The sequence below is a fragment of the Protomyctophum parallelum genome, assembly GCF_964188405.1.
Source record: "Protomyctophum parallelum genome assembly, chromosome: 10".
Classification (NCBI taxonomy): Eukaryota; Metazoa; Chordata; class Actinopteri; order Myctophiformes; family Myctophidae; genus Protomyctophum; species Protomyctophum parallelum.
Genome location: NC_139704.1, coordinates 47,680,044 through 47,702,543, shown reverse-complemented (window position 1 = coordinate 47,702,543; position 22,500 = coordinate 47,680,044). Strand labels below are relative to the sequence as shown.

Sequence of the window (22,500 nt, the reverse complement as noted above, 5' to 3'; positions counted from 1 at the left end):
ATATGGGCGTGTCTGGGTTTGTATAGTGACATCTATATATGGGCGTGTCTAGGTTTGTGTAGTGACATCTATATATGGGCGTGTCTGGGTTTGTGTAGTGACATCTATATATGGGCGTGTCTAGGTTTGTGTTTAGTGACATCTATATATGGGCGTGTCTAGGTTTGTGTAGTGACATCTATATATGGGCGTGTCTAGGTTTGTGTTTAGTGACATCTATATATGGGCGTGTCTAGGTTTGTGTGGTGACATCTATATATGGGCGTGTCTAGGTTTGTGTAGTGACATCTATATATGGGCGTGTCTAGGTTTGTGTTTAGTGACATCTATATATGGGCGTGTCTGGGTTTGTGTGGTGACATCTATATATGGGCGTGTCTAGGTTTGTGTTTAGTGACATCTATATATGGGCGTGTCTGGGTTTGTGTTTAGTGACATCTATATATGGGCGTGTCTAGATTTGTGTAGTGACATCTATATATGGGCGTGTCTGGGTTTGTGTGGTGACATCTATATATGGGCGTGTCTAGGTTTGTGTAGTGACATCTATATATGGGCGTGTCTGGGTTTGTGTAGTGACATCTATATATGGGCGTGTCTGGGTTTGTGTGGTGACATCTATATATGGGCGTGTCTGGGTTTGTGTGGTGACATCTATATATGGGCGTGTCTGGGTTTGTGTAGTGACATCTATATATGGGCGTGTCTATAGGTTTGTGTAGTGACATCTATATATGGGCGTGTCTAGATTTGTGTAGTGACATCTATATATGGGCGTGTCTGGGTTTGTGTAGTGACATCTATATATGGTCGTGTCTGGGTTTGTGTGGTGACATCTATATATGGGCGTGTCTAGGTTTGTGTGGTGACATCTATATATGGTCGTGTCTGGGTTTGTGTGGTGACATCTATATATGGGCGTGTCTAGGTTTGTGTGGTGACATCTATATATGGGCGTGTCTAGGTTTGTGTGGTGACATCTATATATGGGCGTGTCTAGGTTTGTGTAGTGACATCTATATATGGGCGTGTCTGGGTTTGTGTGGTGACATCTATATATGGGCGTGTCTGGGTTTGTGTAGTGACATCTATATATGGGCGTGTCTAGGTTTGTGTGGTGACATCTATATATGGGCGTGTCTGGGTTTGTGTAGTGACATCTATATATGGGCGTGTCTGGGTTTGTATAGTGACATCTATATATGGGCGTGTCTAGGTTTGTGTAGTGACATCTATATATGGGCGTGTCTAGGTTTGTGTAGTGACATCTATATATGGGCGTGTCTAGGTTTGTGTAGTGACATCTATATATGGGCGTGTCTAGGTTTGTGTAGTGACATCTATATATGGGCGTGTCTAGGTTTGTGTGGTGACATCTATATATGGGCGTGTCTGGGTTTGTGTGGTGACATCTATATATGGGCGTGTCTAGGTTTGTGTGGTGACATCTATATATGGGCGTGTCTGGGTTTGTGTAGTGACATCTATATATGGGCGTGTCTAGGTTTGTGTGGTGACATCTATATATGGGCGTGTCTGGGTTTGTGTGGTGACATCTATATATGGGCGTGTCTGGGTTTGTGTGGTGACATCTATATATGGGCGTGTCTAGGTTTGTGTGGTGACATCTATATATGGGCGTGTCTGGGTTTGTGTAGTGACATCTATATATGGGCGTGTCTGGGTTTGTGTTTAGTGACATCTATATATGGGCGTGTCTGGGTTTGTGTAGTGACATCTATATATGGGCGTGTCTGGGTTTGTGTTTAGTGACATCTATATATGGGCGTGTCTAGGTTTGTGTGGTGACATCTATATATGGGCGTGTCTAGGTTTGTGTGGTGACATCTATATATGGGCGTGTCTGGGTTTGTGTAGTGACATCTATATATGGGCGTGTCTGGGTTTGTGTGGTGACATCTATATATGGGCGTGTCTAGGTTTGTGTAGTGACATCTATATATGGGCGTGTCTGGGTTTGTGTGGTGACATCTATATATGGGCGTGTCTAGGTTTGTGTGGTGACATCTATATATGGGCGTGTCTGGGTTTGTGTGGTGACATCTATATATGGGCGTGTCTGGGTTTGTGTAGTGACATCTATATATGGGCGTGTCTGGGTTTGTGTGGTGACATCTATATATGGGCGTGTCTGGGTTTGTGTGGTGACATCTATATATGGGCGTGTCTAGGTTTGTGTGGTGACATCTATATATGGGCGTGTCTGGGTTTGTGTAGTGACATCTATATATGGGCGTGTCTGGGTTTGTGTTTAGTGACATCTATATATGGGCGTGTCTAGGTTTGTGTAGTGACATCTATATATGGGCGTGTCTGGGTTTGTGTTTAGTGACATCTATATATGGGCGTGTCTAGGTTTGTGTGGTGACATCTATATATGGGCGTGTCTAGGTTTGTGTGGTGACATCTATATATGGGCGTGTCTGGGTTTGTGTGGTGACATCTATATATGGGCGTGTCTAGGTTTGTGTAGTGACATCTATATATGGGCGTGTCTGGGTTTGTGTGGTGACATCTATATATGGGCGTGTCTAGGTTTGTGTGGTGACATCTATATATGGGCGTGTCTGGGTTTGTGTAGTGACATCTATATATGGGCGTGTCTAGGTTTGTGTGGTGACATCTATATATGGGCGTGTCTGGTTTTGTGTGGTGACATCTATATATGGGCGTGTCTGGGTTTGTGTGGTGACATCTATATATGGGCGTGTCTGGGTTTGTGTGGTGACATCTATATATGGGTGTGTCTGGGTTTGTGTGGTGACATCTATATATGGGCGTGTCTGGGTTTGTGTAGTGACATCTATATATGGGCGTGTCTGGGTTTGTGTAGTGACATCTATATATGGGCGTGTCTGGGTTTGTGTGGTGACATCTATATATGGGCGTGTCTGGGTTTGTGTGGTGACATCTATATATGGGCGTGTCTAGGTTTGTGTAGTGACATCTATATATGGGCGTGTCTAGGTTTGTGTGGTGACATCTATATATGGGCGTGTCTGGGTTTGTGTTTAGTGACATCTATATATGGGCGTGTCTGGGTTTGTGTGGTGACATCTATATATGGGCGTGTCTAGGTTTGTGTGGTGACATCTATATATGGGCGTGTCTGGGTTTGTGTAGTGACATCTATATATGGGCGTGTCTAGGTTTGTGTGGTGACATCTATATATGGGCGTGTCTAGGTTTGTGTGGTGACATCTATATATGGGCGTGTCTAGGTTTGTGTGGTGACATCTATATATGGGCGTGTCTAGGTTTGTGTGGTGACATCTATATATGGGCGTGTCTAGGTTTGTGTTTAGTGACATCTATATATGGGCGTGTCTGGGTTTGTGTGGTGACATCTATATATGGGCGTGTCTGGGTTTGTGTGGTGACATCTATATATGGGCGTGTCTAGGTTTGTGTGGTGACATCTATATATGGGCGTGTCTAGGTTTGTTTAGTCAGTGACATCTATATATGGGCGTGTCTGGTTTGTTTATGTCTGAGTCAGATTAGATATACAGTATGTTGTTTCGTTTAGTTTTAACATTTAACGTCTGCCCAGAATTCATTGCGCTGCTAAATCCAGGCACGCGCACGCACACACACACACATACAGTATGTACAGTGGTAGAATCCTCTTATCTGTCAGAGAAATATACATTCCTGATTAAAGTGGTGAACAGCTTAGAGAGAGAGAGAGAGAGAGAGAGAGAGAGAGAGAGAGAGAGAGAGAGAGAGGGAGAGAGGGAGAGAGGGAGAGAGGGAGAGAGGGAGGGGGGGGGTGGGATCTCTCAGACTGGGGATAACAACTCCTTTGGGGTCACTGTTGTTGGAGATCGTTGTCATGACAACCTACTCCAGAGGACACACACACACACACACACGTGATGGTGAGAGACCGTTGGCTTTTCACTTTCTTGGAAAGTTCATTGGTGTCCTGTAGGCCTACTGTGCTGTGCGTGCGTGTGTGCGTGCGTGCGTGCGAGAGAGAGAGAGAGAGAGAGAGAGAGAGAGAGAGAGAGAGAGAGAGAGAGACCTTTAGGAATAATACTCATCAGTTCTATTATCTGAGAGAGAGAGAGAGAGAGAGAGAGAGAGAGAGAGAGACCTTTAGGAATAATACTCATCAGTTCCATTATCTGAGAGAGAGAGAGAGAGAGTAAGTAAACTCCTCATGCAGTGTAAATTCATGCTGTTTGTCTGTGTTCTCAATATGGCTCGTAGTTAAAGGCACAGTTCACGCCCCAAATGACATGTTTTCCCTACAGATTACCCACCCCGTGGAGACTTGAATTCATGGATATTCTTTAGTTTTTGTTGCATTCCTATGGAGCCAATAACTTGATGAGCTGCAGCTCTCCCTATATGGAGACACAGAGGAGACTCTTTGTGTCTCCATAGGGAACCAACCATCCCACTGCTGGTGGTCACAGTATATTGGCTTATAGGAATGTGACGAAAACAACTAAATATATTATGCATGATTTGAAGTCTCATTCAAGGGGGAGTAATTCTAACCTGACGCTGCCAGATCCAAGAAGCTTGCTACACAAGTTTTTTTCACAGCTTATTGTGATCTGGGATCTCGGGAGCCAATTCGATGACGGGGCTGTTCTTTTTTTTCAAGATACTTGGTAGATGATTGGATGGGGGCTAGAGTTTAAAGCCCACAAAAATGGCACCGCTAGCTTTTCAGACACTGCCCCCCCTCTTGGTGACGTATACACGTTTTTACACTCTATACAGTATAGCTCTGTTTGGAATCTCAATATCTAAAAGCTTCATATCTCAGACTGATGAGGTTCCGTGACAGGATATCCCTGCAGGTCCAAATGTAGCCTCGGAAACCCAGACGTTAGTCCACTAACTTCAACTGGGAATACAGTAGAAACCCAGACGTTAGTCCACTAACTTCAACTGGGAATACAGTAGAAACCCAGACGTTAGTCCACTAACTTCAACTGGGAATACAGTAGAAACCCAGACGTTAGTCCACTAACTTCAACTGGGAATACAGTAGAAACCCAGACGTTAGTCCACTGACTTCAACTGGGAATACAGTAGAAACCCAGACGTTAGTCCACTAACTTCAACTGGGAATACAGTAGAAACCCAGACGTTAGTCCACTAACTTCAACTGGGAATACAGTAGAAACCCAGACGTTAGTCCACTGACTTCAACTGGGAATACAGTAGAAACCCAGACGTTAGTCCACTAACTTCAACTGGGAATACAGTAGAAACCCAGACGTTAGTCCACTAACTTCAACTGGGAATACAGTAGCGCAAACGTCGCTCAACTCTCTGCTGATTGCTCATCGTCTGCACCTTTGTTGTTGAATTGACGCACACACGCACACACACACACACACACACACACACACACACACACACACACACACACACACACACACACACACACACACACACACACACACACACACACACACTCCTCTCTCTCTCTCTCTCTCTGTCGCTCTAATTAATTATAGTCTAGTCTAGTGTATGGCCACCTATGTCCATTGGTGATTTACATTATGTCTGTCTTGTTAGAAGATAGAAAATAAATACCAAAAAAAACGTATAAATAAGTAAACACATACCTCTAAAATTAACTAAAGTACAGTAGGCTACCTAAATCTACTTACTTTGCACCACTGTACAGTATATCATCACCTATATCATAGTGTTCGGGGTCCAATTTGCTAATGTCTTTGTCTTAGTTTCATCACCTATAGTTGTTCTTGTATGAATTCTCTCTCCTGGCTGACTTAGCACCGCTGCTATTCGCTCTCACATGTTTATATTGGTTGAATATTTGCTGGGGAAAAGCAATAAAAAGCTCAAATAGAAAGTGAACATCACGTCTTCTCGTGCCCAGATACCATGCAGCTCCCTCAGAAAGGCCTTTTATAGTCACGTCCACCAACGGAACCCCAGCCTGCATATTCTGAGGATCACAGTGTGGTGCTTGTAGATCTATTCTGAGGATCACAATCAGGTGCTTGTAGATCTATTCTGAGGATCACAGTGTGGCGCTTGTAGATCTATTCTGAGGATCACAGTGTGGCGCTTGTAGATCTATTCTGAGGATCACAGTGTGGTGCTTGTAGATCTATTCTGAGGATCACAATGTGGTGCTTGTAGATCAGCTGTTTACAGCCAAGAGATTTGGGGCCCTATTATCGTCAGGGCCTTAACCCATTGAGGCCTGAAAAAACGTTCGCTCTGAAAAGAATATATATTCAAAGATTTGTGCCGCGTTTTTACAATTTTTCAAAAATAGCAGACCTACAAGCTCATAGCGCGCCACTCGGTGGCGCGCTATGAGCTTGTAGATCTGCTATTTTTCAATAGCTATAAAGTTAGCCCAAAATGGGTTAACTTCTTTGCCCTTTTTACTATTTTGAAAAAAAACATTTTTGAATAGCTCAAATAGCCGATCTACAAGCTTACAACATATTGATGTAGATCGGCTAGTTGATTTTAATGTTTTCAAAATAGTAAAAAAACTTAAAAAAAAAAGAAAACTGGGGCAAAGACGTTTAGGGACAAGGGGTATAGCATGGCAAAAATCACACCCGTGTGAAGTGAGGGGCGCTAATATATTAACGTCTAACTCATGTTGATTGGTGATGTAATGGTGATGTGAAACAAACGATGCCAACACAAACATTAAACGCCAATAAAGAGACAATATGACGAGTCAGAACGACACATTATGATGTAAATCTTGCCTTTATTACTTGCGCAAGCAAGTACTAGTTTCGCCCGGGACTCGTATGCACCGTCCCAGCATATTCGATGCGTATGCACTGTCCCGGCAAATGACGTAATGACTACTTGTGCCTGATACGGCAGTGGTGCCAGATTTGTATACATAGGAGCATTACCTTTAATCCTCCCGACACTAAAACATATCGTCATTACGTCACCATCGAAAACCATTGGTTTTATCAGGCACAAGTTGCACAACTAGTCATTACGTCATTTGCTGGGACGGTGCATACGCATCGAAAGGTCGTAGCGTAGACCCTTGGGGTCAACAAGGGGAGGGGTCGTAGTGTAGACCCTTGGGGCCCATAGACCCTTGCGGTACCCCATAGACCCTTGCGGTACCCCATAGACCCTTGGGGGGGGGGGGTCGTAGCATAGACCCTTGGGGTCAACAAAACTAGCAGGGCCGTATGTTGTAAATGACCTCAAACGAGAACATTAATTGTGCGTATCAGAAAATGGTGCTGCAAGCACTGTAACTCATTGGAATTATATTTCCATTCTATTTGGTTCGTTTTGTTTTTATGTCAACATTTTGACCGCCACAATACTCCATTTTCTGTTGTTGTTTTGTTGTACACTGTAGTGGGCACAGTTAACTTTACCGAGTCACTTCAAAGCCAGGAAAACTAAAACACATTGAAAAGAACGTAACCATTGAACACTTGTCATAATTGTTTACATAATAGCTTAGAAAGAGAATAGACAATAGATTCCCCTCTGCTGTGAACATGAAATTATCTGCTTGTTCAGAGAGAGGGGGGGGGGAAGAGGGGGCAGGAGAGTCCACCCACATACTTCAGTACAGAGAGACAGAACTCCTGCAATCATCTGGAACCAACTCTCTCTCTCTCTCTCTCTCTCCCTCTCTCTCTCCTCTCTCTCTCTCTCTCTCTCTCTCTCTCTCTCTCTCTCTCTCTCTCTCTCTCTCTCTCTCTCCATCTCTCTCTCCATCTCTCTCTCTCTCTCTCTCTCTCTCTCTCCAGCAGACTAACAGTTTGGCAGTCCACACAACAGTCACCATGGTAACAGCACAGTGTGTGAAAAGCGAGAGAAACAAAAAAAAAGGAATCTTGGAAGAAGACTCTCTTGTTTTCTGCACTCCTCCATCTATCAGTCCGTCCGTCCGTCCGTCCGTCCGTCCGTCCGTCCGTCCGTCCGTCCGTCCGTCCGTCCGTCCTTCCGTCCTCTCCCTAGGTTTGTCTTGAAGTGTTCATGTGGAACTCACCCAGTTGCTTGCAGCCTAAATCAAGAAGCCAATTACTTTGGTTTCTCTTCATTTTTCTTCTTTTGTTATATTTTTTAAATGCATTCATTTTAGTTTCCCTTCTTAACTTGAGTCAGTGTTTGGTTCAGTCCACTTCATCACATCCACTCAGACACCGCCAATGCAATGTTTTTGGCAGAAAATTTTGATTTTAGTTTTAGTCGTATAGTCTCGATCTTGAATAGTTTTAATTTAGTTTTAGTCACATTCTAGTCACCCGGAATGTTTTAGTGTCAGTCTAGTTTTAGTCGACTAAATATCCTAAGATTTTAGTAGACTAAATCTACAGTTGATTTAGTCAAACAAAATGTATTTTGGCGACGCGTTGTGAGCTTCTATAGATCGGCTATCGGATCTATTATCCACTAGTCCCTTCCTAAAATTTTAGTCTAGTTTTTATTTGTTGACGAAATTGTCAGTATATTTAGTCTTAGTTTTAGTCATCATAGCTTAGTTTTTATTTAGTTTCCATTTAGTTTTAGTCAGTGAAAAAAGGTAGTCGACGAACATTTGTCGTCTTAGTTTTAGTCGACGAAAACAACACTGGAAAGGAGCCAGCTTAGATGGTTCGGGCATCTGGTTAGGATGCCTCTCGGGCGTCTCCCTAGGGAGGTCCTCGAGGAACGTCCCACTGGGAGGAGACCCCGGGGCAGACCAAGGACCACGTCCCACTGGGAGGAGACCCCGGGGCAGACCAAGGACCACGTCCCACTGGGAGGAGACCCCGGGGCAGACCAAGGACCACGTCCCACTGGGAGGAGACCCCCGGGGCAGACCAATGATCACGTCCCACTGGGAGGAGACCCCGGGTCAGACCAAGGACCACGTCCCACTGGGAGGAGACCCCGGGGCAGACCAAGGATCACGTCCCACTGGGAGGAGACCCCGGGGCTGACCAAGGACCACCTCCCACTGGGAGGAGACCCCGGGGCAGACCAAGGACCACGTCCCACTGGGAGGAGACCCCGGGGCAGACCAAGGACCACGTCCCACTGGGAGGAGACCCCGGGGCAGACCAAGGATCACGTCCCACTGGGAGGAGACCCCCGGGTCAGACCAAGGACCACGTCCCACTGGGAGGAGACCCCCGGGGGGCAGACCAAGGACCACGTCCCACTGGGAGGAGACCCCGGAGCAGACCAAGGACCACGTCCCACTGGGAGGAGACCCCGGGGCAGACCAAGGACCACGTCCCACTGGGAGGAGACCCCGGGGCAGACCAAGGACCACGTCCCACTGGGAGGAGACCCCGGGGCAGACCAAGGACCACGTCCCACTGGGAGGAGACCCCGGGGCAGACCAAGGACCACGTCCCACTGGGAGGAGACCCCGGGGCAGACCAAGGACCACGTCCCACTGGGAGGAGACCCCGGGGCAGACCAAGGATCACGTCCCACTGGGAGGAGACCCCGGGGCAGACCAAGGATCACGTCCCACTGAGAGGAGACCCCGGGGCAGACCAAGGACCACGTCCCACTGGGAGGAGACCCCGGGGCAGACCAAGGATCACGTCCCACTGGGAGGAGACCCCGGGTCAGACCAAGGACCACGTCCCACTGGGAGGAGACCCCGGGGCAGACCAAGGATCACGTCCCACTGGGAGGAGACCCCGGGGCAGACCAAGGACCACGTCCCACTGGGAGGAGAACCCGGGGCAGACCAAGGATCACGTCCCACTGGGAGGAGACCCCGGGGCAGACCAAGGATCACGTTCCTCTGGTGGAGCTGTTGCCCCCGCGACCCGACTACGGATACGCGGTTGATTGTTCTCTCTTTGATCTACCAAACATCACGTCTTCATCACATGCACTCAGACACCTGCCCTGTTCTCCCTTTGATCTCTCTCAGATGCATTCCATTCTTCTGTTCTCACATCTTGATTGGACTTGTTTATATGCTTCTAAACCAGGCAGGGGTGCAACATGCCTACACTTTCTGGACTTGATGTATGTACTTTTAAAATGACCAGCTTAACAAGATCTACTGTACACACACCCAAAACACTATTCTGCCCATTCTGAATGGAAGTAGAGGTTTTCGGCCAAACACATTTTGTTATATAACTTTGGTACTGACGTGTGCGTGCAACACTTGACAGGCCGTTTCTGACTTGTCAATCAAGTTTCTGACTTGTCAATCAAGTCACCTTAATTCAAGTGTAGCAGATGCCAAAATGGGGAGAGGTTTTGGGATTTTTGTTTATACTGTACATATTTAAATATTTCTTTTTAGAGGCATGTCATGTGTTCTATACCCGCACAGCCTTCTGATCTATACCGGTAGTTCACAATCTAACTTTGCACTGTGCCCTTCTTTCTGCGATGAATTGAATATGAAAGACCCCAATGGAAACAATTGCAGGGTTCTTGGGTAATACATCCTCTTAGCAGACTGTGTATTGAACTGTACTTTCAAAACTATAATATCCTCTATTTTTAATAGAGGGTATATCTATATCCGCATGCTTAAAGTGAATGGCACATCGAGGGGAAAATCGAGTGGCAAAGCAACATGAAAAGTGAGTTTAAAGGTTTTATGACATTCATTTTCATTTGTTTTTATTTTTTCTTTTAGGTTTAATGACCTCAATTACACCCAAAAAACCTGAACTTTGAACATTCAGTGGATTTTCTGTGGTCTGAAGTTTTCTTTGGGGGGTTTTTGGGCCTTTTGAGCTACAATGAAAACAGGCAACACAGTGAAAACAGTGACATCTGCTGGCAAATCCCATTGACATATATGGGATTTGCAGGGTCTTACATCACTTACTGCTGGCAAATCAGAGCACCTGTTTGAGCCAGAAAACCCCAGATCACAGAAAATCTACTGAATGTTAAAAGTTCATGTTTTTTGGGTGCAATTGAGATTAGAAAACCTAAAAAAAACAAGAACAATTCCAAAACCTTTTTTTTAATGTCACAATCCCTTTAACATTGCTTAATGTTGTTTAATGCAATCAGACAGGACTTTTCTGTGTGGATGTCTGGGCTGTCGAGGTCAGAAAGTAGTTTTTTGCCACTCAGTAGGCGTTCCTGCATAACTTCCGGTTTGACGATGATGTCATGCGCATACCCTCTATAGAGCGTCGCAGTCCCGCCCCCTACCACCAGGGCCCAGGAAATGATTCTCCATTCATTTTCCTCATAGACATTTCAAAGAGTATTTATTGAAAGGCCTTTTGAAGCCTCGCACAAAGCCAACTGGAGTTGTGACAAACCATGACAACAAACTCAGAAATAATTCGGGGGCGAACACATAATTAGAAAGAAGAAGAAAACGACAGGTTACAGTTAACACTTTTTGTTGTTTTTCTTCTTTGTAATTGTCACAACTCCAGTTGTCTTTGTCCGCGGCATAAACGTCTTTAAATAGATACTTTTTGAAAAGCCTATGGAGAAAACGGCAGGTTACAACACTTTTTTGTTGTTGTTTTTCTGCTTTGTAATAATTTGTTCGGCCCAAAACATTGTGTTTGTCGTCATGATGTGTCACAACTCCAGTTGTCTTTGTCCGCGGCGTAAACGTCTTTAAATAAATACTTTTTGAAAAGCCTATGAAAGAAAACGAACGGTGGAATTCACTTCCGGGTCTCACGTCGTCATGAAAGGGGGCGGGACTGGGCCTGGCGTCGTCATGAAAGGGGGCGGGACTGGGCCTGGCGTCGTCATGAAAGGGGGCGGGACTGGGCCTGGCGTCGTCATGAAAGGGGGCGGGACTGGGCCTGGCGTCGTCATGAAAGGGGGCGGGACTGGGCCTGGCGTCGTCATGAAAGGGGGCGGGACTGGGCCTGGCGTCGTCATGAAAGGGGGCGGGACTGGGCCTGGCGTCGTCATGAAAGGGGGCGGGACTGGGCCTGGCGTCGTCATGAAAGGGGGCGGGACTGGGCCTGGCGTCGTCATGAAAGGGGGCGGGACTGCGACGCTCTATAAAGTATATATTTCTCAATTTCCTCTGTTGTTTAACAACTAACTGATGATGTGGTGGTTGGTGGGGGATGGGATGGGAGGTGGAGACCAAGCTACAGTATGTATCTGTACTTGAATGTACTGTATCTATGTAAGATTCATGATTTTATGGGACCCCCTCGGAAAAGAGATGCTGCTTCCCATCAATATAAATCTGACATTTGAAAACCTATATATCAATCTACAGTATCTGTCCGTCTGTCCGTCCGTCCGTCCGTCCGTCCGTCCGTCCGTCCGTCCGTCCGTCCGTCCGTCCGTCCGTCCGTCCGTCCGTCCTATCCAGTGTATTCTCTCTGCCCACACACACAGTTACACCAATAGATGACTCTACTCAGTGTCAGTGTGTACACACACACACACACACACACACACACACACACACACACACACACACACACACACACACACTTGTTGGACAACTTTTTACAGGTTGCCTGGCAACGGAGCCTCTCAGCTCCCACTCTGTGTGCGCTGTGTGTGCGCTGTGTCTGCGCTGTGTGTGTGTGTGTGTGTGTGTGTGTGTGTGTGTGTGTGTGTGTGTGTGTGCGTGTGTGTGTGTGTGTGTGTGTGCTTGTGCAAACTGGCACTACTGTGATAATGGACCTGTTTCAAATCAAATGCACACGCCAACCATTCATATTTAATTCACGGTTTGATTTGTACAAAAATAAATGAAATTAAAATAACTGCTCCTCGGAGTGCAGGTCTCTGCCAGGCCGGGTTGCCTACCCATGGACCTGTAAACTGTGGACGGCAGTCAGTCATGGATGATTGGAATGCAATATGACACATCTGACTCATACATCACCATCTAATGACTATAAATGTATTTAGATTTTGTATAAGTTTGTAGGAGTCAAAACTAAAAGGTGTGTTTTGAATATAAATAATGAATGGGGTTGATCCAGGGAAAAAGAAGATTTTGATTGCATGTTTCAAGAATTATAGACTGGGGGCTGTTAGAGCGAAACATGAAAAACGTTTGGGAAGCACTGTTTCAGTGTATTGTATAAACATGCTAACATGCTAACATGCTAAGTGAGTGTTCCGTAATCAGGTCATACAGTACGTGATGGGAATTGATTTGACCTTTGACCTCGATCTCCTCTATACGCAGGCAGGCTCCGCTTTCAGAACAACATGGCTGTCATCGGCTTGACAGCGTGATAATCCCTGCCTCGGTGTGTGTGTGTGTGTGTGTGTGTGACTGTGTGTGTGTGTGTGTGTGTGTGTGTGTGTGTGTGTGTGTGTGTGTGTGTGTGTGTGTGTGTGTGTGTGTGTGCATGTTTGTGACTATGTGTGTGACTGTGTGTGTGTGTGTGCGTGTGTGTGTGTGCATGTTTGTGACTATGTGTGTGACTGTGTGTGTGCGTGTGAAATTCTCTCCAATGTGAATTGGTCATCAGGTCCTTTTTGGGAAAGTGATGATACATAATCATACACACACACACACACACACAGAAGGTGTGAAGGTCCTTACAGACAGATATAGCCCTTTACGTGTTCCTCAGACCTCCAACACAAATAAACCAGACTACTTCGTACACAGCAGGCTGAAGACTGGCTTTGTGTTGGCCTCATGGGCAGGTCCCTGTCAGGCTGTCACAGCGCCATGGTGGGTGCTTGGAGATCTGTCACAGCACCACGATGGGTGCTTGGAGATCTGTCACAGCGTCACGGTGGGTGCTTGGAGATCTGTCGCAGCGTCACGGTGGGTGCTTGGAGATCTGTCACAGCGTCACGGTGGGTGCTTGGAGATCTGCTACGAAAGGTGGATCAGGTGGATCAAGCTTTTGCATTTCTATATATCTACCTGCATCTACACTTTGGAATGACTTACTGTACGAGTCTGTTGAGAACTTTAAGAAGCAGCTAAAAACCATCTGAACCGTAAACATTTTGGTTTGGCCATTATCTCCATGTTCTGTTGACTTTACTGTACTGTTCTATGTATTTTTCTATAATGTACAGTTTTTGTTGCTCTGTTTCTTGTATTGTATACTTTGTATTATTTTATTGTACAGCATCTTGTAACACTTGTTTTGAAAGGCGCTTTATAAATAAAAAAAATGACCTTACCTATATTTTCACTCCATATTAAATGGGGCCTAAGTGGTTAATTCATAAAGTACCCTTTCCCTTCCTGGAAACGTAGTGGAGTTTCAAAGTTTCAATAGGCCAAAGCGGAGGCTGTTAGTGAAGTGAGGCCGTTGCACACAAGGAATGGGCTAAGATTCCTTTCCTCAGGAACACTGCTGGACGCTAGCCTGGCGTAGCCCTCAGGAACACTGCTGGACGCTAGCCTGGTGTAGCCCTCAGGAATACTGCTGGACGCTAGCCTGGCGGAGCCCTCAGGAACACTGCTGGACGCTAGCCTGGCGTAGCCCTCAGGAACACTGCTGGACGCTAGCCTGGTGTAGCCCTCAGGAACACTGCTGGACGCTAGCCTGGCGTAGCCCTCAGGAACACTGCTGGACGCTAGCCTGGCGTAGCCCTCAGGAACACTGCTGGACGCTAGCCTGACGGAGCCCTCAGGAACACTGCTGGACGCTAGCCTGGCGGAGCCCTCAGGAACACTGCTGGACGCTAGCCTGGCGTAGCCAGCCTTCATCTGCCTGCATTACTGTACATTGCATATTCTCTCAACTGTGGGAGGATTATTATTCATATCTTAATTCTGTTATTTAAGCTCAACTGGTGTAGCTTCTATAGGAAGGCCACTCGATAAGCCCCTTTGGTTGGGTTTTTTTTTGGCACTTCCGGCACATCATGTATATTATGTAACTAATCTGGTTTCTTACTGAAGTATTGCTTTCTTTCTTTCTTTTATTTATATTGTTATTATGTACTGTCAAGGACATGTGGAATACCTAAGTTGTACATTTAAGGACATCATAAACCAAACCATGAGAAGCTGTTTTCTGTGACCTGTGACCTGTGTGGTCTGGAAGGGTCTTCTCATTGGCATGTGTTAAAACCCACCTACTCCCTGAGGGGGGGTAGTAATGTATTTAAGCTGAAGTCTGACTGAGATGTGTGGAGTCAGTACATGGTGTTCCATTGTAACGCTTCACTACTCTCTCCGTTTTCGAATACAGTTTATTCCAATACTCTGAAACTCTGAATTGTGTCTGTCTCATTATTTTTGTTTAACTGTGTTATAAGTGCTCACCGAAAGATTGCATTAACAGTACATGTGTGCAAATAAACTTAAAAATGGTGAAATGGTGACGAGCCAACCAGATTAATCTGGAACCAGGCTATAACCGCAGTGATATAGTATCGCTTCACACGGGTGTGATTTTTAAATAAAAACATGGACGAAGAGGTTAAAACTGTTGTGTTTCTGACTGGGGGCGGCCCCTCCTCACGGTCCACGGACCCCTCGGGGGTCCCCGGGACACAGTTTGAGAAGCGCTGCTACACACAGAGCACCGTTACACGCTACACACAGAGCACACGCTACACACACGCTACACACACGCTACACACAGAGCAGCGTTCTGACAACGTTCACATTTAGCAGCATGTTTGTTTTAGAGACGTCTTGAGGAGGAGGAGGGGGTTTGTAGCCTGGGGTCAGAGGTCATGACGAGCAAGGACAAATGGTGGGGGGGGGGGGGGGATGGGTGTGTGCGTGTGTGTGTGTGTGTGTGTGTCAGTGTTGTTTTCGTCGACTAAAATAAGACGAAAAATGTTCATCGACTACCTTTTTTCACTGACAAAAACAAATGGAAACTAAATGAAAACTAAGACTACATTTACTGTAAATTTCGTCGACAAATAAAAACTAGACTAAAATGTTAGGAAGGGACTAGTGGACAACAGATCCACTATAAGTCATTTTACACTTGGTTGCATGCTGAAAATAGCCTATTTTCTAATTATTATTATATTTCCTAATAGGCTATTTTCAGCAAGTGTAAAAACACTCATTACGACGGCATCAAGGCCGCCAAAATACATTTTAGTCGAGTGTGTGTGTGTGTGTGTGTGTGTGTGTGTGTGTGTGTGTGTGTGTGTGTGTGTGTGTGTGTGTGTGCTCCAGTTAGAGCAGTGGTTTCCAAACCTTTTTCATATCATCAAGGTCCATTATTTATTTATTCAGATTTTGAGCCACGGATTTGATGACATTATTTTAGCCTCTCAGGCCCAAAAGAAAACTAACGAATATATTGTATATTACCAGGGGATAATATTTTGTCATGCTGTATTGATGTTGGTATAGCGTTAGGAGAGAGAACAGGCAAACGTTGATCAAAATGAAAATTCTTCCACATTCTCTATAATTGTGCAGACTTTCTTGTAAATTAATGTTTAACAATTATTTAACTCTGGAGCAGTGTTGTTTTTGGCAGCAAATTTCTATTTTAGTTTTAGTCATATAGTCTCTTGAATAGTTTTCACTTAGTTTTAGTCACATTTTAGTCGCCTGGAATGTTCTAGTGTTTAGTCTAGTTTTAGTCGATTAATGTCATACGATTTTAGTCGACTAAATCTACAGTTGATTTAGTCGACTAAAATGTGTTTTGACAGGCCTTGATGTCGTTGTAATGACATATTTTACACTTTGGTTGCATGCTGAAAATAGCAGATCTACAATCTCACAGAGATTGTAGATCTGCTATTTTCAGCATGCAACCTAGCATAAAACTGGATCTGTTGTCCACTAGTCCCTTCCTAACATTTTAGTCTAGTTTTTATTTGTTGACGAAATTGTCAGTATATTTAGTCTTAGTTTTAGTCATCATAGATTCGTTTTTATTTCGTTTTTATTTAGTTTTAGTCAGTGAAAAAAGGTAGTCGACGAACATTTTTCGTCTTAATTTTAGTCGACGAAAACAACACTGCTCTGGAGAGCGTAAAACAAAACCAAATGGACCTGTATGGGTCCATTTGGTTGCATGAAACTCTCTAGTTGAGTTAAAGATCTAATAAGGGTCCATTTGGTTATCATTTAGCTACATGGGGACCACCTGGAACCCACTCAAGGACCACTGGTTGAAAAACACTCATTTGCAATATTACAACAATCTAAAGGGGACCCCCCCAGTGGTCCTTGGGGGGGATTCCAGGGGGTCCTCAGCAGCAAAATGAGTTAATCAGTATAACCAATTTGGGGGGGGGGGGGGGGGGTCTGTGGCCAAATACATTATTAAGTTGGGGGTCCCTGACATGAAGAGTGCGTGCGTGCGTGCGTGCGTGCGTGCGTGCGTGTGAGGCATGGATAGCATGTGACAGCAGGTTTACAGACTAAACTAGAAAAAGTGCCCTTCCGGGCACAGGTCTCCACCAGGTTATCCACAGATCCGTGCAGTTAGAGGTAAAAACACTTTTCGGCCAGTTATAGCGCCACCTTGAGGCTGAGTTGAAATTGTTCATGTGGCATTTCGTCCTCGGCCTAGTGGGAATGTGGGTGCACAATTTCACGGAAATCACGCGATGTGTTCATGATTTGCAGCATTTTGTTTGAAACTGAGCACTCCTGTGAACTTTGGAAGCCAATCTTAACCAATCAGGATGGAGTCTGATAAATCTGAAAGACCCGTTTCGTTGAATGGCTCTAGAGAGACTGTGTACCAATTTGCGTGATGTTTGGACAAAATCTGTAGGTGTACTGTGCAAAAAGCGATGGCGAAAAAAGCGATGGCGAAAAAAGCGATGGCGAAAAAAGCGATGGCGAAAAAAAGCGATGGCGAAAAAAAGCGATGGCGAAAAAAGCGATGGCGAAAAAAAACAATGTCGAAAAAAGCGATGGCGAAAAAGCGATGGCGAAAAAAGCGATGGCGAAAAAAGCGATGGCGAAAAAGCGATGCGAAAAAAAGCGATGGCGAAAAAAGCGATGGCGAAAAAAGCGATGGCGAAAAAAGCGATGGCGAAAAAAAGCGATGGCGAAAAAGCGATGGCGAAAAAGCGATGCGGAAAAAAGCGATGGCAAAAAAAGCGATGGCGAAAAAAGCGATGGCCAAAAAAGCCGGAAAAAGCGATGGCGAAAAAAGCGATGGCCAAAAAAGCGATGGCGAAAAAAGCGATGGCGAAAAAAAGCGATGGCGAAAAAGCGATGGCGAAAAAGCGATGCGAAAAAAAGCGATGGCGAAAAAAGCGATGGCAAAAAAAAGCGATGGCGAAAAAAGCGATGGCCAAAAAAGCGATGGCCATAAAAGCGATGGCAAAAAAAAGCGATGGCAAAAAAAAGCGATGGCAAAAAAAGCCATGGCGAAAAAAGCGATGGCGAAAAAAGCGATGGCGAAAAAAGCGATGGCGAAAAAAGCGATGGCCAAAAAGCGATGGCCAAAAATGCGATGGCCAAAAAAGCGATGGCCAAAAAAGCGATGGCGAAAAAGCGATGCGAAAAAAAGCGATGGTGAAAAAAGCGATGGCGAAAAAAGCGATGGCGAAAAAAAGCGATGGCGAAAAAAGCGATGGCAAAAAAAAGCGATGGCGAAAAAAAGCGATGACGAAAAAAGCGATGCGAAAAAAAGCGATGGCGAAAAAAGCGATGGCGAAAAAAGCGATGGCGAAAAAAAGCGATGGCGAAAAAGCGATGGCGAAAAAAGCGATGGCGAAAAAAGCGATGGCGAAAAAGCGATGCGAAAAAAAGCGATGGCGAAAAAAAGCGATGGCGAAAAAAGCGATGGCGAAAAAAAGCGATGGCGAAAAAGCGATGGCGAAAAAAGCGATGGCGAAAAAAGCGATGGCGAAAAAAAGCGATGGCGAAAAAGCGATGGCGAAAAAAAGCGATGGCCAAAAAAGCGATGGCGAAAAAGCGATGCGAAAAAAAGCGATGGCGAAAAAAGCGATGGCGATTTGCTTTTTTTCGCCATCGCTTTTTTCGGCGAAAAAGCCGAAAAAAGCCGAAAAAGCCGAAAAAAGCGATGGCGAAAAAAGCGATGGCGAAAAAAGCGATGGCGAAAAAAGCGATGGCGAAAAAAAGCGATGGCGAAAAAGCGATGCGAAAAAAAGCGATGGCGAAAAAAGCGATGGCAAAAAAAAGCGATGGCGAAAAAAGCGATGGCAAAAAAAGCGATGGCAAAAAAAAGCGATGGCGAATAAAGCGATGGCCAAAAAAGCGATGGCGAAAAAAAGCGATGGCGAAAAAAAGCGATGGCGAAAAAAGCAAAGGCAAAAAAAAGCGATGGCGAAAAAAGCGATGGCGAAAAAAGCGATGGCGAAAAAAGCGATGGCGAAAAGCGATGCGAAAAAAAGCGATGGCGAAAAAAGCGATGGCCAAAAAAGCGATGGCCAAAAAAGCGATGGCGAAAAAAGCGATGGCGAAAAAAAGCGATGGCGAAAAAGCGATGGCCAAGAAAGCCGAAAAAAGCCGAAAAAAGCCGAAAAAAGCCGAAAAAAGCGATGGCGAAAAAAGCGATGGCGAAAAAAACGATGGCGAAAAAAGCGATGGCGAAAAAAAGCGATGGCGAAAAAGCGATGGCGAAAAAGCGATGCGAAAAAAAGCGATGTCGAAAAAAGCGATGGCAAAAAAAAGCGATGGCGAAAAAAGCGATGGCAAAAAAAAGCGATGGCGAATAAAGCGATGGCCAAAAAAGCGATGGCCAAAAAAGCAATGGCGAAAAAAGCGATGGCCAAAAAAGCGATGGCCAAAAAAGCGATGGCCAAAAAAGCGATGGCCAAAAAAGCGATGGCAAAAAAAAGCGATGGCAAAAAAAAGCGATGGCGAAAAAAAGCGATGGCAAAAAAAAGCGATGGCGAAAAAAGCGATGGCGAAAAAAGCGATGGCGAAAAAAGCGATGGCGAAAAAAGCGATGGCGAAAAAAGCGATGGCGAAAAAAAGCGATGGCGAAAAAAGCGATGGCGAAAAAAGCGATGGCGAAAAAAATGGTTCATGGTTGGCATCCAGGGAGTGTGTGTGCAAAATATGGCATGGAAAAACTTGTTTTGCACAAAGCGGCCTCCTGGTGGCGCTATAACAGGCCGTTCTGGAAAGTTTGGGGCAGAGGTTCATGGTTGGCATCCAGGGAGTGTGTGTGCAAAATATGGCATCGACCGGGTTAACGGTGGCCGAGATTAGCTGTTCACGGACACACAAACGGACGGACACGCGGACGGACGGAGTGCAAAACATACTCTCCCCACATGCCTTCGGCCTGGTGGAGACAATAACAATTTATATATCTTCACACGCATGCATACGCACACACACACACACACACACACACACACACACACACACACACACACACACACACACAGGCACGCACGCTAACATATTAATCCCATTTCCCTTGCAGGCAGGACTGGTTTGACAGTAAATAGAGTGAGCCTTATAATACATAAAACATGACTCTCATCTGCTCTGTGAAGTGTAGTGTACAGACACACACACACACACACACACACACACACACACACACACACACACACACACACGAGGCACGCACGCTAACGTGCACGTACAGTAGAGGCCAGACAAAGTACAATTTGCGCCCTAGGCAAGCTTGCCCCAACACTACATTCTGCCCATATATACAGTATATGCAATGCTTTGGCACTGAGAACTGACTCCACACATAATACAAATGTCATCGTCAACTTGTGGCTCAAACTTGTTAACCCATTCTGAACGTGGGGGGGGGGGGGGGGGACCATTTTGGTGTTAGCATCATGTTATGCTTTAGCTATTGAAAAATAGCAGATCTACAAGCAGGTCTGCTATTTTAGAAAAATCGAAGAACGACTGACATTTTTTTAGAATCTGATCTCAGGTCAGAATGGGTTGATCAGACCCAGTGTGTGTCCAGTGGAAACCTCGTTATGAATCTGATCTCAGGTCAGAATGGGTTAACCATGCATGAGGTGGCAGTGTTAAAATATCCTCACCGGTCCCATTCCAAGTTGGCTTGGAGTTGAAGGGCGTTGAAGTGCAGGCTCAGGGCAGAGCCCTTGAAATACGACAGAGTTACGACAACTCCGTTCACTTCATCACGGGGCCAGTCCAACGGCGGCTCTTCTACATAGACGTTGCGGAATACAAGAAGACTCGCCCCGTTTCTGTTTTCCTCCCAGAATGTTCCCCAGTGAGGGGTGGGAGAGGCTGGACAGCAGACGGCTGGACTTTGAATTTCTCTAACTATAAACTTTCATGACAGCAGAACAGCCTAAGTATACAAATATAATTTATGAGAAGCTACTACAGTGAAGTCTGTTCACAGAAGTTGTTGTAGGATATGTGGGGATTATCTGACGAGGTACCATTTGAGGGGGCAAAACCTTACATATACTAAATAATAGGCCTACTAAATTGTTATAGGGTCAATATAAGTAATATAATATAGCCTTTCCACAGGAGCATCTTTTTCCAAAAAGAATACAAACAGTCAATAGCATATTACAAAGTTATCCCCCTCACTGGGGAAAATTCCGGGAGGAAAAACGGGCACGCACCAGGGTGAGTCTTGCGTTGGCGAAGTGCTATAGGCGAAGAGTGACAAAGTCCTGGAGCGGACGTTGGCCTGAATGCACTGGACTCAGGCAACAGCCCAGCTTTAATGATCTTAAATCCCTTTATTTTAGATGTTTTTTTCCGTAATAGTAGGCTACACCATAAACATTACAGAGACTTTAGTTGTCACTGTGCATTGTGTGCAATACTTTAAAACAGTTGTCATGTTGCACATGTACATGCAGCCTAAAAGTGTTACCCTTGGTATTTGCGCCGCCCTCGTTGAAAACGATGCATTTCAAACTCCATCTTGTCACACGAACAACGCTCGAGCGCTGTTTTCTGACCCCTCAATCTTGGCACAACTCTCTCTCAGCGATATGGCTCTGGCTCTAGACGTTTCTGGGGGTTTTCTGAGCTCAGTTGCACCCAAAACAAAGCTGAACTTTTAACATTCAGTAGATGTTCTGTGGTCTGCGGTTTTCTGGCTCAAACAAGTTCTCTGATTTTCCTGTAGACTGTAAGAGCCAGCAAATCCCAGCCATATGACAATAGGATTTGCCAGCAGATGTCACTGTTTTCACTGCAGCTCAAAAGGCTTCAGAACGCACAGAGAAAACTCCACACCACAGAAAAATCCATTGAATGTTCAAAGTTCAGGTTGTTTGGGTGTAATGAGGTCATAGAACCTATATGAGAAAGACGGAAATTAGAATCATCCATGTATTAAAAAACAACATCAATAATCACATAAAAGATGAAATAATAATAATAATAATATAAAATAATACATGTAAAAATATAAATAAATAACATAGATAGGCTACATCAATTCACAATACAATAAATAATTCACATGTAGGCCTACACATTTTAATCTGCATGTTTGCAGGTTCGTTCGATGCTGCTGTCCTGAAACGGGACCGTCACGGACGGTGAGTGTGTGTGTGCAATGAAATCCTCTCTCTCTCTCACACACTTTGAAAGCTAAGTTTTGCCCCTTTTTGCTTTCATAGTGTGTGTTTGAGAGACAGACAGACAGACAGACAGACAGACAGACAGACAGACAGACAGACAGA

The 22,500-nt window shown here is 45.1% G+C and overlaps 1 protein-coding gene across 1 annotated transcript in view; it reads right to left on the bottom strand.

The window, feature by feature from the left end:
* The window catches only part of LOC310865871 (uncharacterized protein), a gene marked incomplete at its 5' end in the record, with an annotated part of 32,242 nt that extends 17,610 nt beyond the window's left edge, over positions 1 to 14,632 (bottom strand). Inside the window, one exon of the mRNA XM_083775079.1 lies at positions 14,275 to 14,632. Coding sequence (XP_083631205.1) covers positions 14,275 to 14,632 — 358 coding nt within the window. The remainder of the gene's footprint in view (positions 1 to 14,274) is intronic.
* Positions 14,633 to 22,500: the final 7,868 nt, after the last annotated feature.